At 42.5% G+C, this 26,298-nt stretch overlaps 1 protein-coding gene across 12 annotated transcripts in view; it reads left to right on the forward strand.

The window, feature by feature from the left end:
- Positions 1-26,298, forward strand: part of dtna (dystrobrevin, alpha) — a 205,021-nt gene that overhangs the window by 72,860 nt on the left and 105,863 nt on the right. For all 12 annotated transcript variants that reach the window (XM_063063098.1, XM_063063106.1, XM_063063113.1 and 9 more), the window contains 3 exons: positions 27-181; positions 11,676-11,781; positions 21,894-22,060. In XM_063063098.1, the coding sequence (XP_062919168.1) occupies positions 27-181; positions 11,676-11,781; positions 21,894-22,060 (428 nt within the window). The remainder of the gene's footprint in view (positions 1-26; positions 182-11,675; positions 11,782-21,893; positions 22,061-26,298) is intronic.

Below are 26,298 nucleotides of genomic sequence, written 5' to 3' on the forward strand. Positions count from 1 at the left end.
GTTTATTTTCTTCTGATATCTTCCAGATATTTTCTCCCAAATATCAGACTCAAATGGAGTAATGATATATGCAAAGTTTGATCAGTTTCTACAAGAGGTGCTAAAGTTGCCAACGTCAGTGTTCGAAGGTCCCTCCTTTGGATACACAGAACAAGCATCAAGATCATGTTTTTCCCAGCAGGTGAAGAACATTAAAATTATTTAATTTGTTCAGCTACAGCTGAACACAGTGACTTACCTTTATTTCTCATTTTCTGTTATAATTTCAGTGGAAAATATGGGTGGTGGGCAGAAATTTACTCATTCTCTTCCTGATTTGCAATACTCTTCTGTCTTAAACCAATGTTGAGGATCAGTATAGCTTCCCATTATATTAAATGCCATTAAAATTACGTGAAAATATATAAACTGTAATACAATGAAACCTAGAAGTTCATTGGTTTCTTTAGCTTTGAGCTTGTAAATTGACTTTATCAACGATGGAAAGCAATAAGGACCGTTTTGTCTACTCTGGAAATTCAGCTGGGCAGTTTCTAGTATAACCACCCTTGCATTCCTGAAGTGACTTCTTTGCCATTTCCACACAGGATGATATCATCATCTTTGCAATAATATTTTTGCAGTCATGTCATGTAAATGTTATCACACGGGCCTAGGAGTGACCATCACTGAGTAATCACAGGACAGTGAGGCTTTAATGATGTATTCTTTGTTGGTACCAATGTAAAGTAAACTTGCATACTCACCCTTTAGTATGATACTTTGTAACAGACTCTTAGAGGAACATATCAATAATACAAACAACACCCTTACAATTACAAAGTAATGTCGCGAATGAATGTTGCAATAACAGGAAGGGGTGGTTGCCTGCTTCCAGGGGTCAGAAGGACATGGACATTACGGTAAAGCAGAAGGTGTGGTCTTTGTGCACCTGAATCATGGAGATCTGTCAGGCTCTGCTGGAATACATCAAGCAGGTCTCTTTAAGGACATGAATGCAGTCTACAAATGCCAATACTTTGGGAAAGACTGAAATGCACACAAGTGCCTATGCCAGCTGTGTGGACTGGCAAAAAAGTAGATGAACTTTTCTCACCTTGAGTATGGAATTTGAATAACTTAATGCAGTAGTGAAGAGCAGTCTGTGAGATGTGACAGAGATGATCCTGAGGGTGGGAAGGTGAGAGTGATTTCAATAGGCAAATCAAAATAAGGTTCTGCCTCCATCTCAAAATACAAAATCAACATATTGTAGTAATTCCCAGAATTTTCCCAGTGGCTGAATCACTCCAGAAAGGTTTTCAATTATTTCAGAAGTCGCTAACAAGCACTCTACTGCCCACTAATTTCTACTTTAATAACATGCTAGGAAACAAAAATGGATCTCAACATGCAGTCATCAGCAGAAGCAATCAACTCAAGGAGTTTCTTAACCTTGAAATGACCTTTCTTGTTGCTTCAACTTTTCAATATCTAAGGCAGGGGTTCCCAACCTGGGATCCACACACCCCTTGATGAATGGTAGGGGTCCACAGCATAAACAATGTTGGGAACCCCTATTCTAAAGCATCTGTACCTTCAAAAGAATTGCCATGTCTTTCTCGTCTTATGGATATCTTCTCCCTGCTTGGCTCTCTGTAGCTCAGAGCCCTATTCTAAACTGAGGATTGCAGCTAAGTAAACTTGGTTTGATGTTTCTCGACAGCCTGTGACACTAAATGTGGCAGCTGTACATTATATTCCTGAAGTTTCCACCCCCAACATCCAATGATGGACAGAAGGCAGAAAAAACATGACAGCAAAAGGTGTCCCGGGCCATCAAAGAGGCAAAGTGTGCACACGCCCAGCAAATCCATAGCACTTCCAAGACAGCGGTGACATGCGGCGCAAGTGGAAGGGCATTCAGGACATCAGCAACTACAAGACAACATGACCTGCCTGTGCTGGTGATGCCTCCCTCCCAGATGCATTGAACAACTTCTATGCTCGTTTTGAGGCAGAAAATGACGTGGCGGCGAGGAAGACCACCCCTCCTCCAAATGACCAGGTGTTGTGTCTTACCCTGGCCAATGTGAGGAAAACCCTGTGTTGGGTCAACCCACGGAAGGCTGCTGGACCAGACAATATTCCTGGCAGAGTGCTCAGAGGATATGCAGACCAGCTGGCAGATATTCTCACTGACATCCTCAACATCTCCCTGAGCAATGCCGTCATTCCTACATGCTTCAAGGTCACCACCATCGTCCCTGTGCTGAAGAAGTCTTCAGTGTCCTGCCTCAACGACTACCATCCCGTTGCACTCGCATCCATCATGATGAAGTGTTTTGAGAGGCTCGTCATGAGGCACATCAAGACCCTGCTGCCCCCCTCACTGGACCCCCTGCAGTTCGCGTACAGTCCCAACCATTCAACAGACAACACCATTGCCATCACCCTCCACCTGGCCCTAACCCAAACCCACCTGGACAAAAAAGACACATACATTCGAATGCTGTTCATAGACTTCAGTTCAGCATTCAACACAATCATTCGTCAGCACCTGATTGGAAAGCTGAGCCTACTGGGCCTGAACACCTCCCTCTGCAATTGGATCCTAGACTTCCTGACTGGGAGACCTCAGTCAGTCCGGATTGGAAGCAGCATCTCCAACACCATCACACTGAGCACGGGAGCCCCAGAGGCCCGTGTGCTCAGTCCACTGCTGTTCACTCTGCTGACCCACGACTGTGCTGCAACACACAGCTCGAACCACATCATCATGTTCGCCGATGACACGACCGTGGTGGGTCTCATCAGCAAGAACGATGAGTCAGCATACAGAGAGGAGGTTGCAGCAGCTAACGGACTGGTGCAGAGCCAACAGCCCGTCTCTGAATATGAATAAAACAAAAGAGATAGTTGTTGACTTCAGGAGGACACGGAGCGACCACTCTCCACTGAACATCAATGACTCCTCCGTAGAGATCGTTAAGAGCACCAAATTTCTTGGTGTTCACCTGGTGGAGAATCTCACCTGGTCCCTCAACACTAGCTCCATAACAAAGAAAGCCCAGCAGCGTCTCTACTTTCTGCGAAGGTTGAGAAAAGTCCATCTCCCACCCCCCATCCTCACCACATTCTACAGAGGTTGTATTGAGAGCATCCTGAGCAGCTGTATCACTGCCTGGTTCAGAAATTGCACCATCTCAGATCGCAAGACCCTGTAGCGGATAGTGAGGTCAGCTGAGAAGATCATCAGAGTCTCCCTTCCTGCCATCACAGACATTTACACCACATGTTGCATCCGCAAAGCAAATAGCATTATAGGACCCCACGCACCCCTCATACAAATTCTTCTCCCTCCTGCCATCTGGCAAAAGGCACCAAAGCATTCGGGCTCTCACAACCAGACTATATAATAGTTTCTTCCCCCAAGCCATCAGACTCCTCAATACCCAGAACTTAGACTGACACCAACGTACTGCCCTCTACTGTGCCTATTGTCTTGTTTATTATTTATGGTAATGCTGCACTGTTTTGTGCACTTTATGCAGTCCTGGATAGGTCTGTAGTCTAGTGTAGTTTTTGTGTTGTTTTACATAGATCAGTGTAGTTTTTGTATTATTTCATGTAGCACCATGGTCCTGAAAAACGTCATCTCGTTTTTACTGTGTACTGTACCAGCAGTTATGGTCAAAATGACAATAAAAAGTGACTTGACTTGACTTGACTTGAAAAGGTAGACAAGAGAAGACTAACCAAGGATGAAAATCTAGAGAGAACATCAAAGCTGATGAAAACAAAGAGGGGAAAAGATAAAACAAAATACGAGAAACACAAGAGTACTTACAGTGAACAACATTTTCAGAGCCACTGCTGGTATCCAAACTTGCAATGAGTTCAGATCACCAAGGACTCCAGTACTTGCTGCCCTACATTGCTCAAAACTCAGCACCATTCAGTTTTAAAACTCTTACCCTTTGTGAACACCTCCCTGACTCTTTATTGTTGGCTTCCTGTAATTTTTTCCAGCCTCCAACTCTTCCAGTTCTGCACTCTGAAGGTAATTCTTTCACAACTGGTGATCATGCATTTGACATTCAAGTCTCTAGCTCAGGAATTCCCTTTCCAAACTATGTCACTTTTGTTTCCTTTAAAATACTGCCTAAAAAATATTTGCTTTAAATGGCCTGTTCTTGTATTTTGTTTGACAAAGCTCATATTTCTTGTATATTAAAAATTGCATATAAACATCATTGTTATAATTGCTTGCCCGTCGAAGTTAATATTATCTATCCTTCATTTTCCTCGGAACCTTCTATTGTGGATGAGCTGGGAGAAAATAGCTGAAGTAGGGGAAAAAAATTGAGAAATTCGAAAGAACTATGAGATGGATGGGACAGTCAGGAACAAAAAATATGGGAAGAGGATAGAAGAAGCAAATCGAGAGGAAGTATTGAGGTAACTGAGGAATGGAGGAGGGAAAAGACAGTAAGTGAAGAAGAAATTTGAAGGGTTATGGAACAAAAGAGTAGGGCAAGGGAATAGAAAAAGGAGAGAGGAAGGATCAACAATAGATCTTTCACCTCAATCTGAACAACCTTCTGAGAGATTTTGAGTAATGAAAGGAATCTCACAAACAAAATAACTTGTCCTAATAAGGTTAGTGCAGCTGAGAACCAGATCAGCTGATGGATTCTTTTTTTGTGCCACTGGTGGAAATGAAACAAATCCCTTGAAAGTGAGTTGGCAAATTGACTTGACACAGTTCTTAGAACTAAGCATTATCCAATAACATCTTTAGAACTTCACTATGTTATAGAAGGTCTAATATATGGAAACAAGGAGTAGTGGATATATTTTGGTATTTTCCCCCCATTGTTCATGTTGCACTGATTTTTAAACTCTTCCATGACTCTGTTAATATTTGGCCCAGATAGTGCCAAACATCCAGCCAATTCTAGCAGCTTACAGTTTGGCAGGTTGCATGAAAAAGGAAATATTTGGACAATTTACATGACATTCCATATTTCCTTATGAGATAAAAAGAAAACATTTAGTTCCAAATGATCTCTGCTAATTTCCCTGTAATCTATTTCCCCATATTCCCATCAACTCTTCCAGATTATGCCACTCAGAATTTATTTATCATACGCACATACAGTAAAATGTGTCATTTGCTTTGACAACCAACCCAAGGTAAGGATATGCTCGTGGCAGACCACAAGTATCGCAACAACAGCAACAAAACAACCCCATTTCCTCCCTCCCATTCACACAAACAAACAGTTCCCCAACCCCAGAGCAGGCCAGGCCTCCATTGGACTCATGGACTCACAGATATCAGCTTTCAACTTGCCAATACATCAGTGGACTTGCCAACCCAGGAGTTCAGCCATCAGACCTCGCCATTGGACTTCTGATCAACCTTTGGGCTGTGATCTTCAGTATCCACCCCAGGACTTGCCAGTGACAGACCTCAACCTCCAGGCCTTGAACTCTGAACTTGCTGTTGGCAGGATGCTGAACTCCAGGCTTTGAAATCTGGGCTCGCTGACTTGTGAGGATGGCATCCTCCCTCACATTCCTACCTATTTCCCATATCCACTCACCTGCACTTAACGACAACTGCCAGCGGACAATTAACTTGTCAACCTGCAAAAAATCTGAAGAGCTATGTAGACAGCAGTTGTGGACGTTTTTTGGCTCTTTATTAAGTCTGTACATTCTGAAAGCAGTGATAGAGGATCAAGATTCAAACAATGGATTTGCTTACACTTCAAAACATGATTTTCGATGGTCTGGCTAATAAACTGGGGAGAAGACTGAAGGTGAAAGTTATTGAAAAGTTCCCTTCCCATGGGATATTGGACTAGAAATTTAGCTGTTTATTTCTGAAATAAGTGAATGAATTTGATTATTTCTGTTGTAATTCCCTAAATGTATGCTCTCTCAAGATTCATTCAAGATTGCTTAATGTCATTTTCCAGTACACAAGGAGACAAAATAATTGTTAGTCTGGATCTGATACAGCACAAAAAAAACACTAATAATTAAAAATCACAATAAATATAAATACATATGATAGCTTCTGTACATTGTATGTCTAGACACAGGAGTGTCTGCATGTAAGGTGACTGACAGGAGTTGTTAAAACAACAGGGGTTGTTCGTGGGTGGAGATGCTGATCTGCCTTTACAGCTTTGGGAAAGTTACTGTTTTTGAGTCTGGTGGTCCTGTCACAGACTCTACATATTCTCTACATATTTTCTGCAGACAGAAACAGGTGAATTGATTATGGGGAGCAAGGACATAGCAGACCAATTGAATAATTACTTTGGTTCTGTCTTCACTAAGGAGGACATAAATAATCTTCCAGAAATAGTAGGGGACAGAGGGTCCAGTGAGATGGAGGAACTGAGCAAAATACATGTTAGTAGGGAAGTGGTGTTAGGTAAATTGAAGGAATTGAAGGCAGATAAATCCCCAGGGCCAGATGGTCTGCATCCTAGAGTGCTTAAGGAAGTAGCCCAAGAAATAGTGGATGCATTAGTGATAATTTTTCAAAACTCGTTAGATTCTGGACTAGTTCCTGAGGATTGGAGGGTGGCTAATGTAACCCCACTTTTTAAAAAAGGAGGGAGAGAGAAACCGGGGAATTATAGACCGGTTAGCCTAACGTCGGTGGTGGGGAAACTGCTGGAGTCAGTTATCAAGGATGTGATAACAGCACATTTGGAAAGCAGTGAAATGATCGGACAAAGTCAGCATGGATTTGTGAAAGGAAAATCATGTCTGACGAATCTCATAGAATTTTTTGAGGATGTAACTAGTAGAGTGGATAGGGGAGAACCAGTGGATGTGGTATATTTGGATTTTCAAAAGACTTTTGACAAGGTCCCACACAGGAGATTAGTGTGCAAACTTAAAGCACACAGTATTGGGGGTAAGGTATTGGTGTGGGTGGAGAATTGGTTAGCAGACAGGAAGCAAAGAGTGGGAATAAACGGGACCTTTTCAGAATGGCAGGCGGTGACTAGTGGGGTACCACAAGGCTCAGTGCTGGGACCCCAGTTGTTTACAATATATATTGACTTGGATGAGGGAATTAAATGCAGCATCTCCAAGTTTGCGGATGACACGAAGCTGGGTGGCAGTGTTAGCAGTGAGGAGGATGCTAAGAGGATGCAGGGTGACTTGGATAGGTTGGGTGAGTGGGCAAACTCATGGCAGATGCAATTTAATGTGGATAAATGTGAAGTTATCCACTTTGTGGCAAAAATAGGAAAACAGATTATTATCTGAATGGTGGCCGATTAGGAAAAGGGGAGGTGCAACGAGACCTGGGTGTCATTATATACCAGTCATTGAAAGTGGGCATGCAGGTACAGCAGGCGGTGAAAAAGGCGAATGGTATGCTGGCATTTATAGCGAGAGGATTCGAGTACAGGAGCAGGGAGGTACTACTGCAGTTGTACAAGGCCTTGGTGAGACCACACCTGGAGTATTTTGTGCAGTTTTGGTCCCCTAATCTGAGGAAAGACATCTTTGCCATAGAGGGAGTACAAAGAAGGTTCACCAGATTGATTCCTGGGATGGCAGGACTTTCATATGAAGAAAGACTGGATGAACTGGGCTTGTACTCGTTGGAATTTAGAAGATTGAGGGGGGATCTGATTGAAACGTATAAGATCCTAAAGGGATTGGACAGGCTAGATGCAGGAAGATTGTTCCCGATGTTGGGGAAGTCCAGAACGAGGGGTCACAGTTTGAGGATAGAGGGGAAGCCTTTTAGGACCGAGATTAGGAAAAACTTCTTCACACAGAGAGTGGTGAATCTGTGGAATTCTCTGCCACAGGAAACTGTTGAGGCCAGTTCATTGGCTATGTTTAAGAGGGAGTTAGATATGGCCCTTGTGGCTACAGGGGTCAGGGGGTATGGAGGGAAGGCTGGGGCGGGGTTCTGAGTTGGATGATCAGCCATGATCATAATAAATGGCAGTACAGGCTCGAAGGGCTGAATGGCCTACTCCTGCACCTATTTTCTATGTTTCTATGTTTATGTTTCTATTCTCCTCCCTGATGGCAGTGGGACAAACAGTCTATCAACAGGTCTGGTGGGATCCATCATGATATGACTGGCCCTTTGCTGGCACGTTTCTGTATATATGTTTTTGATGGCTGGTAAGCTGGAGCCAGTGATGCTGGGCAGTTCTGTTGACCTTTTATAGGGCTTTCCTGTCCACCTCAGTGCAGTTTCTGTACCATGCAGTGACGCAGCTTGTTAGGATACTCTGTACTGCACATCTGTAGAATGATGTGAGGATAGATATCCATAGTCCAGCTCTCTTCAGCCTCCTCAGAAAGTGAAGGCATTGGTGAGCTTTGTGTAGAATGGGTTCTGGGACCATGAGAGGTTGTACGAGATGTGCACTCCCAGGGTTTGAAACTGTTCACAGTTTCCACTGCTGTGTCGTCAATTATAAATTCTGATCTACATATCTACCCAACTGACTAGACAATCTTTAATTTCCTGCATCCTGAAGTTTGACTTCTGGTTGTCAGCTGTTGGGTTGCCTATCCCCTTTATTTAGAACTGAGCAGTAAGTATGTATTACAAAAAGCAAGGGGCAGAGACTGAGCCATGTGGAACTCCAGCAACAATAATAAACTTCCAGTCACGAAAAGAGTTGTAAACAGCAACCTTTTGCTTCCAGCTTTGAATCTGTTTCAATACTCTATTGAATCTTAATGCTTTTCACCTTTTTAAAATCAGTGTACATTGTTTTGTTACATTCCACCAGCCCCGTATAAAAGGTACATCCCCGAGCTAGTGCCAGCCCACCAGTGGGATATCCAAATTATCTTTATTTCTCCAACTGCACCCATCCCAATTGGCCTTCATAATCCCTCCCCCCCACCAAAGATGCCAATCCTTGATGGACACTCTCATTCCTCTGACTGCCAACTCCTGCCCCCAGTACTCACTGATCACTTTCACAATAGACACTGAGGCTTTTGCATTAAAATAAATGCAGTGATGCTTGCTGACACCTACTGCTGCCCTTCCTTTGCCCCCTATCCTTCCCACTATCAAGACTTGTTCTAGTTCCTTTGTATAAGTCATCTCCTCTGTCTGCTGCACTGTCATTTTGGGGCCCACTCCCCAGATTCACTTAAACCCTTCCAAGTAGCACTAACAAACCACCCTGTGAGGATATTCATCCTCCAGTTTGGATGTAATCATCTTTCTTGTACAGGTCACCTCTGTCCCAGAAGAGATACCAATGATATAAAAACCTTAATCCCTCCCTTCTACACCAGCTCTTTAGCTATGCATTCATCTATCTTCCTGTTTCAATGCTAAAATCTGGGACAGGGAGTGCTGGGTGATCAATCACCAGGGCCTGATAGGTCCGGTTTCAGGGTGTTAACAGAAGGAAAGGAAGCTGGGACTCTGGAAATTTTAGCATCTTCATCAACCATCAGTGAGGTACCAAAAGTCTGGAGGATAGCTAATTTTGTTTCTTTGTTCTAAAAGGGCAACAGGACTAAGCCAGGAAATCACAGGCCAGGAGCGAAATTATTGCAGAAGGATTTATGTATATATGGAGAGGCAGTCTCATGAGAAGTAGTTAGCATTTAGTTGTGTATTTGTTAATTTTTGTCACATGTAACAAGTTATAGTGAAAAGCTTGTCTTGCATACTGCTCATATAGATCAAATTATTATACAGTGCATTGAGGTAGAACGAGGTAAAATTTAAAAGAAAACAATGCAGAATGAAGTATAAAAGTCACAGAGAAAGTTCAGTACAGGTAAACAATAAACTACAAGGTCATAATGAGGTAGATTGTGAGGTCAAGAGTCTATCTTGTCATGCAGGCAGTCTATTCAAGAATCTGACAACAGTAGCGTAGCTTCCCTCCTCCCTCCTAACTGACTCCTCATCTTTTTCTTCCTCCAGTCCTGAAGCATTGACTATACTATTTTCTTTAGATGCTGCCTAGCTTGCTGAGTTCCTCCAGCATTTTATGTGTGTTGCTTGGATTTCCAGCATCTGCAGATTTTCTCTTGTTTTGGTAGTGGGATAGAAGTTGTTCTTGTACATGTTTTAAGGCTTTGTAAAGATTGGCACAACAAATGCCGGTATTACGCCTCCGTTGGTCAGTGGCGACCATGGATGTTGTGTCTTAGCTGTCTAGGTATGCAAGCCAGGGCAGTACAATATGGAGAGCAAACTGTTGCCCATGTAGCAAGCTCCCCCTCTCCATGCATCTGATGAACCAAAGGTACGGCAGAGACCAATACAGTTTGGCACCAGCAGCGTCGCAGAGGCTGCCAGTCAGCATTGAAGTCAACATAGGACTGCCTTAGGGATTCCAGCTCCGAAATTTTCTCCTGGAGTTTACATCCAAAGTCCAAGTGGGTATGGCTGCAAGGCAGCAGAGGTTTGAGATCAGGGTTTTCCTTCTGCAAGATGAGCCACCAACCATAGCTGATGAGCCCCCATCTACCTGAAGCGACTGGTTTGATGGTGCCCACCTTTGCCCCTTATCCCGACAGTAGAAATAGTTTTGCCAAACTTAATACCTAAGTCTCGTGTGAAGTCTAGGAGTTGACTTCGACTGTTAGAGGCTATTTGAGGTGTATGCCATTGGGAGCATTTAATAGGTACTGGAAACTTATTCCAATTAGGCTATAACAGCCTTAAGGAACCAGTATACTCCTCTACAATCTTCATTGAATCAGAATTGGCAGCCTGGGTTAATGGTGGAAGATGGAATGCAATTTTGTTGCATGTGATTCACAGTGCCCAGTTCTATGCTGCTAGTTGACAATCATTCTGCTTTAGTGCAATGTTAATGCTACACAAGGAGGAAGGCATTCTCTGTGTGAGTGTATGGTTTTGTATTCACAAAAATTATTCTTACTAATATTTTAATAGACAGATGCAAATAGAAAAGAAAGGTTGGTGTAGAAGAGGTCATAAGGTTTTATCCTTGCATTTATTTTCGGGCAATCATGTCAATCTGCCAATTGAGTCCTTTCTGGTTTGGCCAGCTCAGTTGGTATTATTGCTACTGAGCTGTTCTTAGGAGTTAGAAGATGATGGTCCCCTTCTTCCCTGTGGTGATTCACTTGGAGGATTACTGTTTGGTTATTTGGGACTGGAAAATTGTGCTGATCAGTAAGAATTTTCCTAGCCTATATTTGATCTGATTTTGTGAAATTTCAAAGATTGTAAAGTCAGTTTTGAGATCTGTCAAGGCAACAACCTGTGTTAGTTGACAAGCCCTGCTGCTAGGCCAAGACATAATTAACTAAGGACATGTTTCGAAGAGTCTGTGCCTTTAATAATTCTCTAGATCATTATACCTACAGAATTATTCCCATACTAGACAGCAGAATGTGTACAAATGACTTTACGTTGAAAATCATTTTTAATTGGATTTCTTTATCATTATTTGAAAGCTTTCCTTGAAAATGCCAGCAGAATGTCATGGTTTGCAGTGTAATGTTGACAAATTCCAAGAACAAATTAAACATGTCAAATGAAAAGAGATTATTTTGATGTTTGAGAAGTTACTAAAAGTCAAAATGGCATGAGTTTTCAATGACTTTCACTATTTCATTATATTAATGTGAACTTTTCATTCCCAAGCAAAATCCAATTTCTATTTCATGTCTTACAGAAAAAGGTGACACTAAACAGTTTTCTGGATACCTTGATGTCTGATCCCCCACCACAGTGTCTCGTCTGGTTACCACTTATGCATCGCCTTGCTAATGTTGAAAATGGTAAGTTATCAACAATTTCATCTATGTACGTTTCTCTTTGTGGCAGTAACAATGGCAAAACTTCCAGAGTTCTTTGTTACTACTCCGTGAAACTGACAACAACTTCATACATTTAACGCATGAATCCGATGGGGACCAATATTCTTGTGGGCAGGTTTACAAGAGCTGCTGGGACTGGTTTAAACTGGCCCTCGCTGGCCTCGTTAAGGCCTACTTCCAGGACGTGCAGCTATGTTTGACAACAGCAGATTACACCACAGTGTGGAAACATCTGGAAGTGGGAATCATGGTCAGTTGTACCACCTCCCTGCTTGCCTTCACCATGTCCATGGAGGTGATTACTAGAGCATCTCAAAAGGTGGTTGGAGGACAGCGCATAAGACTTGGCCTGAGGCTGCCACCTATCAGAGCATACATGGGCGATCTCACAACACTCACCACGACCAAGGCTTGTACTGTACGCCCGTTGAGAAAGCTTCAACAGAATATCTAGCAGGTTTGGCTGAAGATCAAGCTGAGCAAGTCCAGGAGCATCTCTATCACCAAGGGGAAGCTGGTAGACCAACTCTTGTACATGGGCAATGAGACGATTCTAACAGTCTTCGAGAAGCCTGTGAAGAGCCTAGGTTGGTGGTATAACGCATCCCTCAAAGACACAGAGCAGGTAGATCGGCTCAGGAAGGATGCCGTCAGTGGCCTCGAGAGCATCGACAGAACCACACTCCCTGGCAAGTTGAAGCTCTAGTGTACACAATTTGGGCTCCTTCCATGCCTCATGTGGCCATTAACCCTGTATGAAGTTCCAATCTCGAAGGTGGAAAAGCTGGGGAGACTGATCAGCTCGAATGTAAGGAAGTGGCTTGGTCTTCCCAGGTGCCTCAGCAGCATAGGGCCCTACGACAAAGGAGTCCTAGAGCGACCCATTTCCAGTCTTTCAGAGGAGTACAAGTACACCAAAGTAAGATGGAGATGATGTTAACAGAGGCGAGTGATCCAGTTGTAGAACAAGCTGCCCACATCCTGGATACTGGGAGGAAATGGACTCCACCAGAAGCAACCGAGCAAGCAAAGGTGTCACTCAAGCACAGGGACATTGTGGGCCGAGTGCAGCAAGGGAGGAGCGGTCTTGGCCTTGGGGACGGTACACCAGCCTGGAACAAGGCTGCTCCATCTCAGAGACGCAGGCTCGTGATGCAGGAGATACGTTGGCAGGAGGAGGCGGCAAGGTGCGCAAAGGCCGTCGCTCAGGCAAGGCAAGGGCAATGGATGAGATGGGAGGGAGTGGAGAAAAGAAAGGTCTCCTGGAAAGAGCTGTGGGAGATGGGGACATTCAGAGCGAGCTTCACCATCAGGGCTGCCTACGATGTCTTACCGTCTCCCATGAATCTCAGCCAGTGGTATGGAGAGGACCCCACATGCTCCCTCTGCCCGACTTCAGCAACACTAAAACACATTCTGGTGGGCTGCAAGACCAGCCTTACTCAAGGCCGATACACCTGGCAGCACAACCAGGTGCTACGGTGTCTTGCAGCAGTGCTGGAAAGTCGGCGGATGAGCGTCAACGCTCTCCCTCTCCCTTCGTCCCGCTGGCCTTTAACAACATATGTCCGGGAAGGTGAGGGTCAAGCCAGACTCGATACATCGAGACGAGACACCGGGCGGCTAGGCGGGTCACGTGATTGGAAGATGGTGGCAGACTTAGGCCAGAGGCTCTGCTTCCCAACTGAGATCGTGGAAACCAATCTCAGACCAGACCTTGTGCTATGGTCAGCCTCAGTCCATCTCGTTTACATCTTCGAGCTTACAGTGCCCTGGGAGGCTGCAATGGAGGAGGCCCATGAGCGCAAGAGGCTGAGGTATGCTGAGCGTGCAGCCGATGCGCAACAACCTGGCTGGAAAACAAGGGTCCGACTGGTCGAAGTAAGCTGCAGAGGATTTGTAGCCACATCAACATCAAGGCTACTCGAGTCGGGAGTTGGGAGTGCGAGGGAAGACACACTGACAAGCAGTCAAAGACCTCTCCCGAGCTGCTGAAAAGGGTAGTCAGTGGCTCTGGATGAAGAGAAAGGATTCCATCTGGGCCCCCAAGTGAGTGAAAGGCATTCTGGTGGGTGAGCCCGCGACGCCGGGATTCACTGCTAAACCCTCGGAGCTGTCATGGGCCTATCAGCAAAACACTGAGGAAAGAGGGCACCCACTTGATACCCCAGAAGATGCCACCACTCATTTGGCCACCCCACAGAGTCTAGGCAGCATGTCTCAGGAGTGCAAATGAGGGATATTAACATCTAGTCCGACATAACATACTAGCGGGCAGGTTTACAAGAGCTGTTGGGACTGGTTTAAACTAGTATGGCAGGGGAATGGGTACCAGTATGATAGAGCTGAGGATGAGCCAGCAGGCTTAATATCAAAGGATATCAAAAGGACAGGAAGGAAGACATAAGTAGTGTTGTAGCTCTACTGGTAAGAGGTGGAATTACATCTTTAGAAAGAGGTGTTGTCGGGTTGAACCTATGTGGGTGGTGCTAAGAAATTGCAAGCATAAAAAAAAAACATCATGGGAATTGTATTGACCTCCAAATAGTAGCCAAGATGTGGGGTTGAGATTGCAAAGGGAAATGGAGAAGGCATGTAATAAAGGTAATGACACAATTGTAATGGGGGTCTTTGAAATGCAAGGGGATTGGGGAAATCAGGTTGGTGTCAGATTGCAAGAGAGAGAATTTGTTGAATGCCTACGAGGTGACTTTTTAGAGCAGTTTGTGCTTGGGCTTACGAGGGGAAAGGCTATCTTCGATTGGGTGTTGTGTAATAACCCAGATCTTATTAGGGAGCTTAATATAAAGGAACCCTTAGCAGGCAGTGATCATAATATGATTGAATTCATACTGCAATTTGAGAGGGAGTCAGATGTATCAGTATGCAGTAGAATAAAGGGGATTACAGAGGCACGAGAGAGGAGTTTGGCCGGGTGGATTGGAGAAGGGTCCTGGCAGGGATGACAGCAGAGCAGAGTTGGCTAAAGTTTCTGGGAATAGTTCACAAAGCACAGGATAGATATGTCCCACAGAGGAAAAAGTTCTCAAATAGCAGGGCTCAGCAACCGTTGCTGACAAGGGAGGTTAAGGACTGCATCAAAGCCAAGGAGAGGGCATATAAGGTAGCAAAAGCGAGTGGGAAGTTGGATAATTGGGAAGCTTTAAATCCAACAAAAGGCAACTAAAAAAGCTATAAGAAGGGAAAAGGTGAAATATGAGGGCAAATGAGTCAATAATATAAAGCAGGATACTTAAAGTTTTTTTTAGTTGTATAGAGAGTAAAAGGGAGGTGAGAGTTGATATTGGACCACTGGAAAATGATGCTGGTGAGGACAAAGAAATGGCGGATGAACTTAATGGGTACTTTGCATCTGTCTATATTGTAGAGGACACTAGCAGTGTGCCAGGGGTCTGTGAGTGTCAGAGAGCAAGAGTGAGTGCCATTACTTTTCAGAGGAAAAAGTACTAGGCAAACTGAGAGGTCTTAAGGTGGATAGGTCACCTGAACCAGATAGATGACATCCCAGAGTCCTGAGAGAAGTTGCTGAAGAGATAATGGATGCATTGGTCATGATCTTTCAAGAATCACTTGATTCTGGCATGGTCTCGGAGAACTGGAAGATTGCAAATGTCACTCTACTCTGAAGAAGGCAAAAGAAAGGAAAATATAGGCCAGTTAGCCTCAGTGGTTAGGAAAGTGTTGGGAGTCTATTATTAAGGATGAAGTTTTGTGGTACTTGGAGACTGTTGATAAAATAAGTCAAAGTCAGCATGGTTTCTGTAAAGGCAAATCTTGCCTGCCAAATAGAACATAGAAATTTACAGCACATTACAGACCCTTTGGCCCACAATGTTGTGCCGACCATGTAACCTACTCTAGAGACTGCCTAGAATTTCCCTAGTGCATAACCCTCTATTTTTCTAAGCTCCACGTACCTATCTAAAAGGCTATTAAAAGACCCTATTATATCCGCTTCCACCACTCCCACCGGCAGTGCATTCCATGCACCCACCACTCTGTGTGGGAAAAACTTACCCCTGATATTCCTTTGATACCTATTTCCAAGCACCTTAAAACTATGCCCCCTCATGTTAGCCATTTTTCCCTGGGAAAAAGCCTCTGGCTATCCACACGATCAATGCCCCTTATCATCTTGTACTCCTCTATCAAGTCATCTTTCATCCACCGTCGCTCCAAGGAGAAAAGGCCAAGTACACTCAACCTATTCTCATAAGGTACGCCCTCCAATCCAGGCAACATCCTTGTAAATCTCCTCAGCACATTCTCTATAGTATCCACATCCTTCCTCTAGTGAGGTGACCAGAACTGAACACAGTACTCCAAGTGGGGTCTGACCAAGGTGTTGTATCGCTGTAACATTACTTCATGGCTTTTGAATTCAATCCCACGGTTGAAGTCCAACACACCATACGCCTTCTTAACAACACTGTCAACCTGCGCAGCAGCTTAGAGTGTCCTATCGACACAGACAACAAGATCTCTCAGGTCCTCCACACTGTCAAGAGCCTTACCATTTCATCGGACAAAGTCAGCATTCATCGCACAAAGTCAGCATGGATTTGTGAAAGGAAAATCATGTCTGACGAATCTCATAGAATTTTTTGAGGATGTAACTAGTAGAGTGGATAGGGGAGAACCAGTGGATGTGGTATATTTGGATTTTCAAAAGGCTTTTGACAAGGTCCCACACAGGAGATTAGTGTGCAAACTTAAAGCACACGGTGTTGGGGGTAAGGTATTGATGTGGATAGAGAATTGGTTGGCAGACAGGAAGCAAAGAGTGGCAATAAACAGGACCTTTTCAGAATGGCAGGCAATGACTTGTGGGGTACCACAGGGCTCAGTGCTGGGACCCCAGTTGTTTATAATATATATTAATGACTTAGATGAGGGAATTAAATGCAGCATCGCCAAGTTTGCAGATGACACGAAGCTGGGCGGCAGTGTTGGCTGTGAGGAGGATGCCAAGAGGATGCAGGGTGACTTGGATAGGTTAGATGAGTGGGCAAACTCATGGCAGATGCAATTTAATGTGGATAAATGTGAAGTTATCCACTTTGGTGGCAAAAATAGGAAAACAGATTATTATCTGAATGGTGGCCGATTAGGAAAAGGGGAGGTGCAACGAGACCTGGGTGTCATTATACACCAGTCATTGAAAGTCGGCATGCAGGTACAGCAGGCGGTGAAAAAGGCGAATGGTATGCTGGTATTCATAGCAAGAGGATTCGAGTACAGGAGCAGGGAGGTACTACTGCAGTTGTACAAGGCCTTGGTGAGACCACACCTGGAGTATTGTGTGCAGTTTTGGTCCCCTAATCTGAGGAAAGACATCCTTGCCATAGAGGGAGTACAAAGAAGGTTCACCAGATTGATTCCTGGGATGACAGGACTTTCATATGATGAAAGACTGGATCGACTAGGCTTATACTCGTTGGAATTTAGAAGATTGAGGGGGGATCTTATTGAAACATATAAAATCCTAAAGGGATTGGACAGGCTAGATGCAGGAAGATTGTTCCCGATGTTGGGGAAGTCCAGAATGAGGGGTCACAGTTTGAGGATAAAGGGGAAGCCTTTGAGGACCAAGATTAGGAAAAAACTTCTTCACACAGAGAGTGGTGAATCTGTGGAATTCTCTGCCACAGGAAACAGTTGAGGCCAGTTCATTGGCTTTATTTAAAAGGGAGTTAGATATGGCCCTTGTGGCTAAAGGGACCAGGGGGTATGGGGGGAAGGCTGGTACAGGGTTCTGAGTTGGATGATCGCCATGATCATACTTGAATGGCAGTGCAGGCTCGAAGGGCCGAATGGCCTACTCCTGTACCTATTTTCTATGTTTCTATATTATATTCTGTCTTCAAATTGGACCTACCAAAATGAACCACTTCACACTTATCTGGGTTGAAGTCCATCTGCCACTTCTCAGCCCAGTTGTGCATCCTATCGATGTACCTGTTGTAACTCTGACAACCCTTCAGACTATCCACAACACCCCCAACCTTTGTGTCATCAGCAAACTTACCAGCCCACCCTTCTCCTTCCTCATCCAGGTCATTTATAAAAATCACAAAGAGGAGGGGTCCCAGAACAGATCCCTGTGGAACACCACTGGTCACCGACCTCCATGCGGAGTAGGAACCATCTACAACCACCCTTTGCCTTCTGTGGGCAAGCCAATTCTGGATCCACAAAGCAAGGTCTCCTTGGATGCCATGCCTCCTTACTTTCCAAAGGATTCTTGAATGGGGAACCTTATCAAATGCCTTACTGAAATCCATATACACTACATCCACTGCTCTGCCTTCATCAATGTGTTTTGTTACATCCTCAAAGAATTCAATCAGGCTCGTAAGGCATGACCTTCCCTTGACAAAGCCATGCTGACTATCCCTAATCAGATTATGTCTCTCCAAATGTTCATATATACTGCCTCTCAGGTATAATTTCCTGGGCTATCTCTGCTCCCTTTCTTGAACAAGTGAAGAACATTTGCAACCCTCCATTCCTCTGGTACTTCTCCCGTTCCTATTGATGATGCAAAGATCATTGCAAGAGGCTCAGCAATCTCCTCCCTCACTTCCCACAGTAGCCTGGGGAATATCTCATTCAGTCCTGGTGATTTATCTAGCTTAATGTTTTCTAAAGCTCCAGCACATCCTCTTTCTTAATGTCTATATACTCAAGCACTTCAGTCCACTGTAAGTCATCCCCAAAATTGCCAAGGTCTTTTTCCCTGGTGAATACTGAAACAAAGTATTGATAAGTACCAAATCTTCAAGTTCTTCGAGGAAGTAACAAGCAGGCTGGACAAAGAAGAATCTGTGGATGTAATTTACTTGGATTTTCAAAAGGCTTTTGATGAGGTGCCACACATGAGGCAGCTTAACAAGATAAAATCCTGTGGCATTACAAGGAAGATACTGGCATGGATAAAGGAATAGATGATAGGCAGAAGGCAGCGACTGGGAATAAAAGGGGCCTTGGTGTTCCTCAGGGATCAGTATTGGGACCGCTATTTTTCACATTATTTATCTATGATTTTGATAATTGAATTGATGTATTTGTGGCAAAGTTTGTGGATGATACAAAGGTAGGTGGAGGGGTAGGTAGTGCTGAGGAAGCAATGCAATTTGCAGCAGGACTTGGACGTATTGGAAAAGTGGGCAAAAACGTGGCAGATGGAATACAGTGTCGGGAAATATATGATAATGCATTTTGGCAAAAGGAACAAAAGTGCAGGCTATTATCTAAATGGGGAGAAGGTTCAAATATTGGAGGTGCAGAGGGACTTATGAGTCCTCGTGCAAGACTCCCCAAAAGTTAATTTACAGGTTGAGTCTGTGGTAAAGAAGGCAAGTGCAATGTTGGCATTTATTTCAAGGGGAATAGGATATAAAAACAAAGAGATCATTCTGAGCCTTAATAATACCCTAGTCAGGCTGCACTTGGAGAACTGTCAATAGTTTTGTGCCCCCATATCTCAAAGGATATTTTGTCATTGGAGAGAGTCCAGAGGAAGTTCATGAGGATGATTCCAGGAATGAAAGGGTTAACATATGACGAGTATTTGGCAGCTTTGGGCCTGTACTCACTGGAATTTAGAAGAATGCAGGGGGATCTCATTGAAACCTACTGAATGTTGAAAGGACTAGATAGGGTGGATGTGGAGAGGATGTTTCCTATAGTGGGTTTTATCCAGAACAACAGGGCACAGCCTGAAAATTGAGGGGTGACCTTTTAGAACAGAGGTAAGAAAGAATTTTTTTAGCCATGCGTAGTGAATCTATGGAATGCTCTGCCATGGACTGCGATGGAGGCTAAGTCCATGGGTATATGCAAGTCAGAATTTGATAGTTACCTGATCGGTCAGGGCATCAAATGATATGACGAGACAGCAGGTGTATGGGATTGAGTGGGATCCGAGATCAGCCATGATGAAATTCAACTCTACATCTCATTAAATGTTTATGATACTTCAGGTTCAGTTTGTGCACATTCCAATCTTCATTTTAATAAGAATTCTGATTTCATATTCTGTCAATGAGAATTGACAGAATACAAAAAGCGGAGCAGTCTCGATGGACTGAATGGCCGAATTCTGCTGCTATGTCTTATAGTCTTATGATCTAATGCAAAAATCCTGAAGTCATTGTTGGTGATTCTTCCACACACAGCACTGTCTGCAGCTGTCTTCAAGGAAAATCACTTAAAATTACAAATTTCATTTGGCAACATTCTCCTCTGACCTCTCGTTAAATGTTTATAATACTTCAGGTTGAGCTTGTGTGCATTCCAATCTTCATCTTATAAAAATTCTGGTTTTAAATATTCTGTCAATGAGAATTCTCTAATTTAATAGGCTAAGCACCCAGCCTGTTGATGTTATAGCAGGTAGATACAAGCGATAATTTGACCAGAGGTTGACATCAACTGATATTGGAACAGGGAAGATCTTACTAGTTCACACAGGAAACTAGGCTTTCCAACCACTTTCACTCATTCAAGACCAGGAGCATGAGCTACAGGAAAACGAGGCCAATTGCAATGCTATAGATAAACTCTGAAAAGAATTTTATATTCTTGATAGGTGCTTCAAAAACACTTTGCACCTCTGAAAAAAAATGAAAATCCAACTTAAAACCTGTTGCTGGAAACCTAAAATAAAAAGCCAAAAATGTTGGAAATACTAAGTGGGTCAGCCAGATCTGTAAGAAGAGCAACAGTCAATGTTTCAATAACTTCCCTCCACCCCCACCATCCTTGCAGCTTAACAACTTCTTTACTCTTCTGTCAAAAGATCTTGCAAGTTCTTTAATACAGTAAGACATCGTTGCAGAGCGGTGGTCAAGCAGGACAGTAGGATTGTTATTAGTGACTCATCCCTACTCTTCGAAACGGTGCTTTTCTCAGCGAGGATTTGTACAGAAGAGAAAGAACCCTGGCAAAGAGTTCTTCTTTCCACCCCATCCAGAGGAATGATGTGGCCCTCTGGTGTACTTTAACTCCTCATGCTACTTCAGCCTTCATAGATGTACCACAACATTCACTCGTTCGACCTCCAAGCTAATATTATCCAGAATAGGAAGTTTCAGAGAGATATAAGGGGGTACACAACACTTTTATAAAACTAGCCCTCAATGTTATGTTGCTTAAGGTGCTGTGTAGCCAGCTACTTCAGTGATAACTTGTCAACTAAAATCTGCCATCAAGAACAGGTGAGATAGCCGCATTTATAGGCCAGATAGCCCTGTGGTTCAGAATCTTGGCGTGGGACAACAATATTGACTTTTTCTGGATATATTGAGTTGTGCATCCTTGTTGCTTGCCATAAATATTTGGAATAGAAACCTCAGCGTGAAATTCCTGAATAAAGCTAACTCTGCCTAATGGATGAGACTTGCACTGTTGAGCTTAAAAACTAAAGAAATGCTTTGCATCCCACTAAGCCACACTGCAAGGATTAACTAACTGCATTAAGTATTTCTCAATGTCTTTGACATTTAACAACATTCAAGACTATAAAATAAACTATTAAAATTATTTTTAAATATATGAACCAAAATAAGTGTAAGTGGAATTGTATAGCAGAGCCACCATTTAGGGCATTTTCAAATAGATCTTAAAAATCATTAGCTAGTCCAAGTTTGCAGTTATGTTTTTTTTTATGAAGAACCAGAGTTCCTACAATGCCCTTTAACTGAGAAAAAGCTATTTTACATAATATTCAGATTTCCACAAGGTTTCATTTAACATGATACGCTAATATTCCTGTAGGTATTTGAGTGTAAAGAATCTTTCTGGAAGTGGCAGGATTATCTTGTTCATGAAAACTTTGCTAATTTATTCCTGTCTCTGAGGATCAATTTGTAACTTTATTAAGGGCTCTTGTGAGTTGTCAAGGTTTGCTGGGATTAGTGACAGGATAATTTAAAAACTTCTGAACTTGAGAATATATTTCATTATCCAATGAGCATGTAAAATAAAGATTGACGGAATGCAAGAATAATGATACAAAGTAAAATTAATGTTGTATATTTCTTCTACAGTCTTCCACCCTGTAGAGTGTTCCTACTGCCACAGTGAAAGTATGATGGGCTTTCGATACCGTTGCCAGCAGTGTCACAATTACCAGCTTTGTCAAGACTGCTTTTGGAGAGGCCATGCAAGTGGTTCCCACAGCAATCAGCACCAAATGAAAGAATACACATCATGGGTAAGATGTACATGAATTTAATGGGACGAGCTCAAAGGCGCTTCTGCATGTAAAACATGATATTATGACAGAGTTTTCAATTTATAAAATAAATAACTGCAGTCCTTAGAAAGTACAAGTTTTAGTAATTTCAACCAACTTGCAAGGGGTTTATTCACACTAAATAAATCAGAATCGGGTTTATTATCACCAGCATGTGACGTGAAATTTGTTAACTTAGCAGCAGCAGTTCAATGCAATGCATGATCTAGCAGAGAAAAATAAATAAATAAAACAAAAAATATAAATAAACAAGTAAATCAATTATGTATATTGAATAGATTTTTTAAAAATGTGCAAAAACAGAAATACTGTGTATTTTTTTCTTAAAAGAATGAAGTGGTGTCCAGAGATTCAATGTCCATTTAGGAATCCGATGGCAGAGGGGAAGGAGCTGTTCCTGAATCACTGAGTGTGTGCCTTCAGGCTTCTGTACCTCCTATCTGATGGTAACAGTGAGAAAAGGGCATGCCCTGGGTGCTGGAGGTCCTTAATAATGGATGCTGCCTTTCTGAGACACCGCTCCCTAAAGATGTCCTGGGTACTTTGTAGGCTAGTACCCAAGATGGAGCTGACTGGATTTACAACCTTCTGCAGCTTCTTTCACCCTGTGTAGGAGCCCCTCCATACCAGACAGTGATGCAGTCTGTCAGAATGCTCTCCATGGTACAACTATAGAAGTTTTTGAGTGTATTTGTTGACATGCCACATCACTTCAAACTCATTAGAAGTATAGATGCTGTTTTGCCTTCTTTATAACTAAATCGATATGTTGGGACCAGGTTAGATCCTCAGAGATCTTGACACCAAGGAACTTGAAACTGTTCACTCTCTCCACTTCTGATCCCTCTATGAGGATTGGTATGTGTTCCTTCATCTTACCCTACCTGAAGTTCACAGTCAGCTCTTTCGTCTTACTGATGTTGAGTACCAGGTTGTTGCTGTGGCACCACTCCACTAGTTGGCATATCTCACTCCTGTACACCCTCTCGTCACCACCTGAGATTCTACCAACAATGGTTGTAACATCAGCAAATTTATATATGGGATTTGAGCTATGTCTGGCCACACAGTCGTGTGTAAATAGAGAGTAGAGCAGTGGTCTAAGCACACACCCCTGAGGTGCGCCAGTGTTGATAGTCAGCGAGGAGGAGATGTTATCACCAATCCGCACAGGTTCCTTCCTTTTTAAGGAAATAAATTTGAATTGCTTCTCAAAGGAACAGTTTATGTCAGACCAAATGGAATTGTCTGCATCAATTTTGCTGGAAGAATTTAGCAAATACTACTACTGTTTTATTCCAAATTAATTTGTAACATTTCCAGCTTTCAGCTGCCTAACAGATAAATTACATGAGGTTACTTTGGGTTACAGGTTTATAAATTCATTGCTTATGTGGGCAATGATTTGCAAATATCACACACTGTAAAATCGGACATAAAAATGAGCTCAAAATCGCAATATCATTGGAAGTGTGTGATATAGTAAAGTTCATATCATCCATTTGGGTAGTATTATTTCTCAGTGATCAATCATTTTATTAATATTCAGTAAACCTACAAAGGTTATCATCCATCAACATATTGGGCATTAGCTTTGTTCTTGCATTTTCTGGTATTTGAGCCCAACGCGCAATTGGCTGGAAAATGTAGACCCTTTCTTCCTCTTGAAACCAGTGACAGTGAGTATTGGTATCATGGACCCTATTCTTCCAGATAATATGAATGCAAGCAATATGTAAAATATATGGTGTTGAATTTGGCCTCTTTGACACATGGGTTTTGATTGCCTCAGAGACTGAATTGGTTTCAATTTAGTATCAGCTAGGTTCACAAACATTATGTTCATATTGACCAGTTTTCTTAATTCATTCACACGATCTAAGTATTTCTGCCAAGGTTATCACTTAGTGCTGGTCACTAAGGTAGTAGTGAGCTACTCTGGCTGATTTCCTTGTAGTACCAGTGCTCCCACACTGTTAACAGGTTGAGACGGTTGGGAAGAGCAATTGCATCTATGATATCTTGCCAGACATGAGTACTTTGGTTACCATTCTTCTGGAGTGAGTCAAAATCATGAGAATGAAGAAATAGCACACACAACAAACTAGCATGTTAGAAGAGGAGGAGGCCTTATCAGTCAGGAGCATTCAGAAAGCAATATGCTCCTTACTTCAATATGGAATTTCTAAATGAGAAATGCTACTTATGGCAAGCACAGAACAGACCTAGAACTGCCTTTCTAACAAATGTTAAGATCAAAATGGTTATGGTTTTACTGTTCTACTGGCTTGGAACAGGACAGAAGATGTCTCTAATATTTCATCCTGATTACCTGCTTGGGAGAGAGAGATGTATTAGCAGGGGTTGAAGAATGTGTTTGGATGATGGGACAGACATGGTTGATTACCTGGTAATCAGCTCAACCGATGAGGTGTCACTGTATGTGTTTCATTTTGGTTAATAGGTGAGTTGTGAGGGTGGGGTGGTTGAGCAGTGTTAGGGGCTAATGGTGCATTTGGTGGGGAATGGTATTAGAAAATGTATTCACTAACTTTGACAAGCATGTGAAAACAATGCAAGTTTGGCAGAATTGCATCCAAGCTCCAGCAATGTTACATATATATCCTCCCACTGTCAAGGAGGCCTCCTGACCCCATTCAATCAGAGTATTTCTCTGTTTCTTTGTCCAGTTTGTCAGTCAAGATCTCTAGTGCTGCCTTAGAAAGTTGGAGCATCCAATCTCAGACATGATGTGCTACCTCTTGTAGCAAATTCCAAAGATCTTCGGAACTGCAAATGCCTCCTTTGCAGCCATAGTCCACCTCCTCTTCAATCAGCAAAAGCTAGTGTGAACTAGTGCTGTACACTGCCAACATCAGGCTCTCTGGCAGAAATCTAAGATGTTCAGCAGCATGATTGGCATGGCCTGGACTGGTTTCTGAAATCACGCTATTGAGCAGATAGCATAGTTTCTTGGCACTGGTTCAAACGTGTAGAGTCACGCTTTGTGATTCCTGAGCACATTTTCATAAGGTGTTTCATTTTAACCCTATATTTATTTTTAACAAAATGCTTTCTACTGAGAAAAGGCAAATATTTTGTCTGAAAATTAAAATGACATTTTTTCATGAATATTTTTTGGTGCATCCACCAAACCATCCATAAAGGAAAAACAGAAAAAGAAGGGATTGTCATGTAACAAAGAGGGGAAAAAAAGTTGAACAAATTAAAAAAAATGGAAGAACCCTCTGGTAGTCAAAAAGATGTACCTGGTGGGACAATGGCAGAGATATTTCACAGAGTTATACAATCTTTTAATTAGCATGTTATATTTCATATCAAAAGATTGTATAATTCTGTGAAATATAACATGCTAATCAAAAGGTTGTATAAATCTGTGAAGGGATTAAAGGTGGATGACGTAGAGAAATTATGTGGGGCAGCTGAAGAAAAATTAGTGGATTTCAAATAGGGTGAGAACCAGGCCTTGATGGCTTTTCTCCGAGTTTGCTGAAAGAAACTAGAGAAAATAGAGAAGGCAATCAGTGCTACCTTTCAGACATCCTTGGGTTATGCCAAGGGAAGGGATAGCCAGGTATTTAAAAACCTGTTAGATGAATGTTGGTAAAGATTAGCTTCTAAAGGCCGCAAACTGAATATGATTGATATTCACTTTGAAAGAATTACACTGTTTAAGGAGAGTCAGACATCCTTGGGTTATGACAAGGGAAGGGATAGCCAGGTATTTAAAAACTTGATAGATGAATGTTGGTAAAGATTAGCTTCTAAAGACCACAAACTGAATATGATTGACATTCACTTTGAAAGAATTACATTTTATAAGGTGTTTCTAATAAAGTAATGTACTTTATATAAAGTATTGATGAAATTCTATTTCAGAACTTTGTTGATGTGACTTAAAACAAGTTTAGTTGCCTGAGTATGAAGTCAAAAAACAAAGTTAGATCATAGTGCCTTTTACAGACTGAATTAAAGTTAAAAAATTATATTGTTATTTTTCAGGAAAAGATGGAAATGTTTGAAAGTAAAGTTATTAAAAAGATGTCAGGAGTGGACAGGGAAAGTTGGAATAAGTGGGAAGAACATTTGTGAGTCCATCAAAGGATTTTGAAATTAAATAGCTTCTCGAGTAATTTCAAGCAATTTAAAGCATTAAATTGCTTGCTTAATCTAGT

This window comes from Mobula hypostoma, chromosome 1 (assembly GCF_963921235.1).
Source record: "Mobula hypostoma chromosome 1, sMobHyp1.1, whole genome shotgun sequence".
Classification (NCBI taxonomy): Eukaryota; Metazoa; Chordata; class Chondrichthyes; order Myliobatiformes; family Myliobatidae; genus Mobula; species Mobula hypostoma.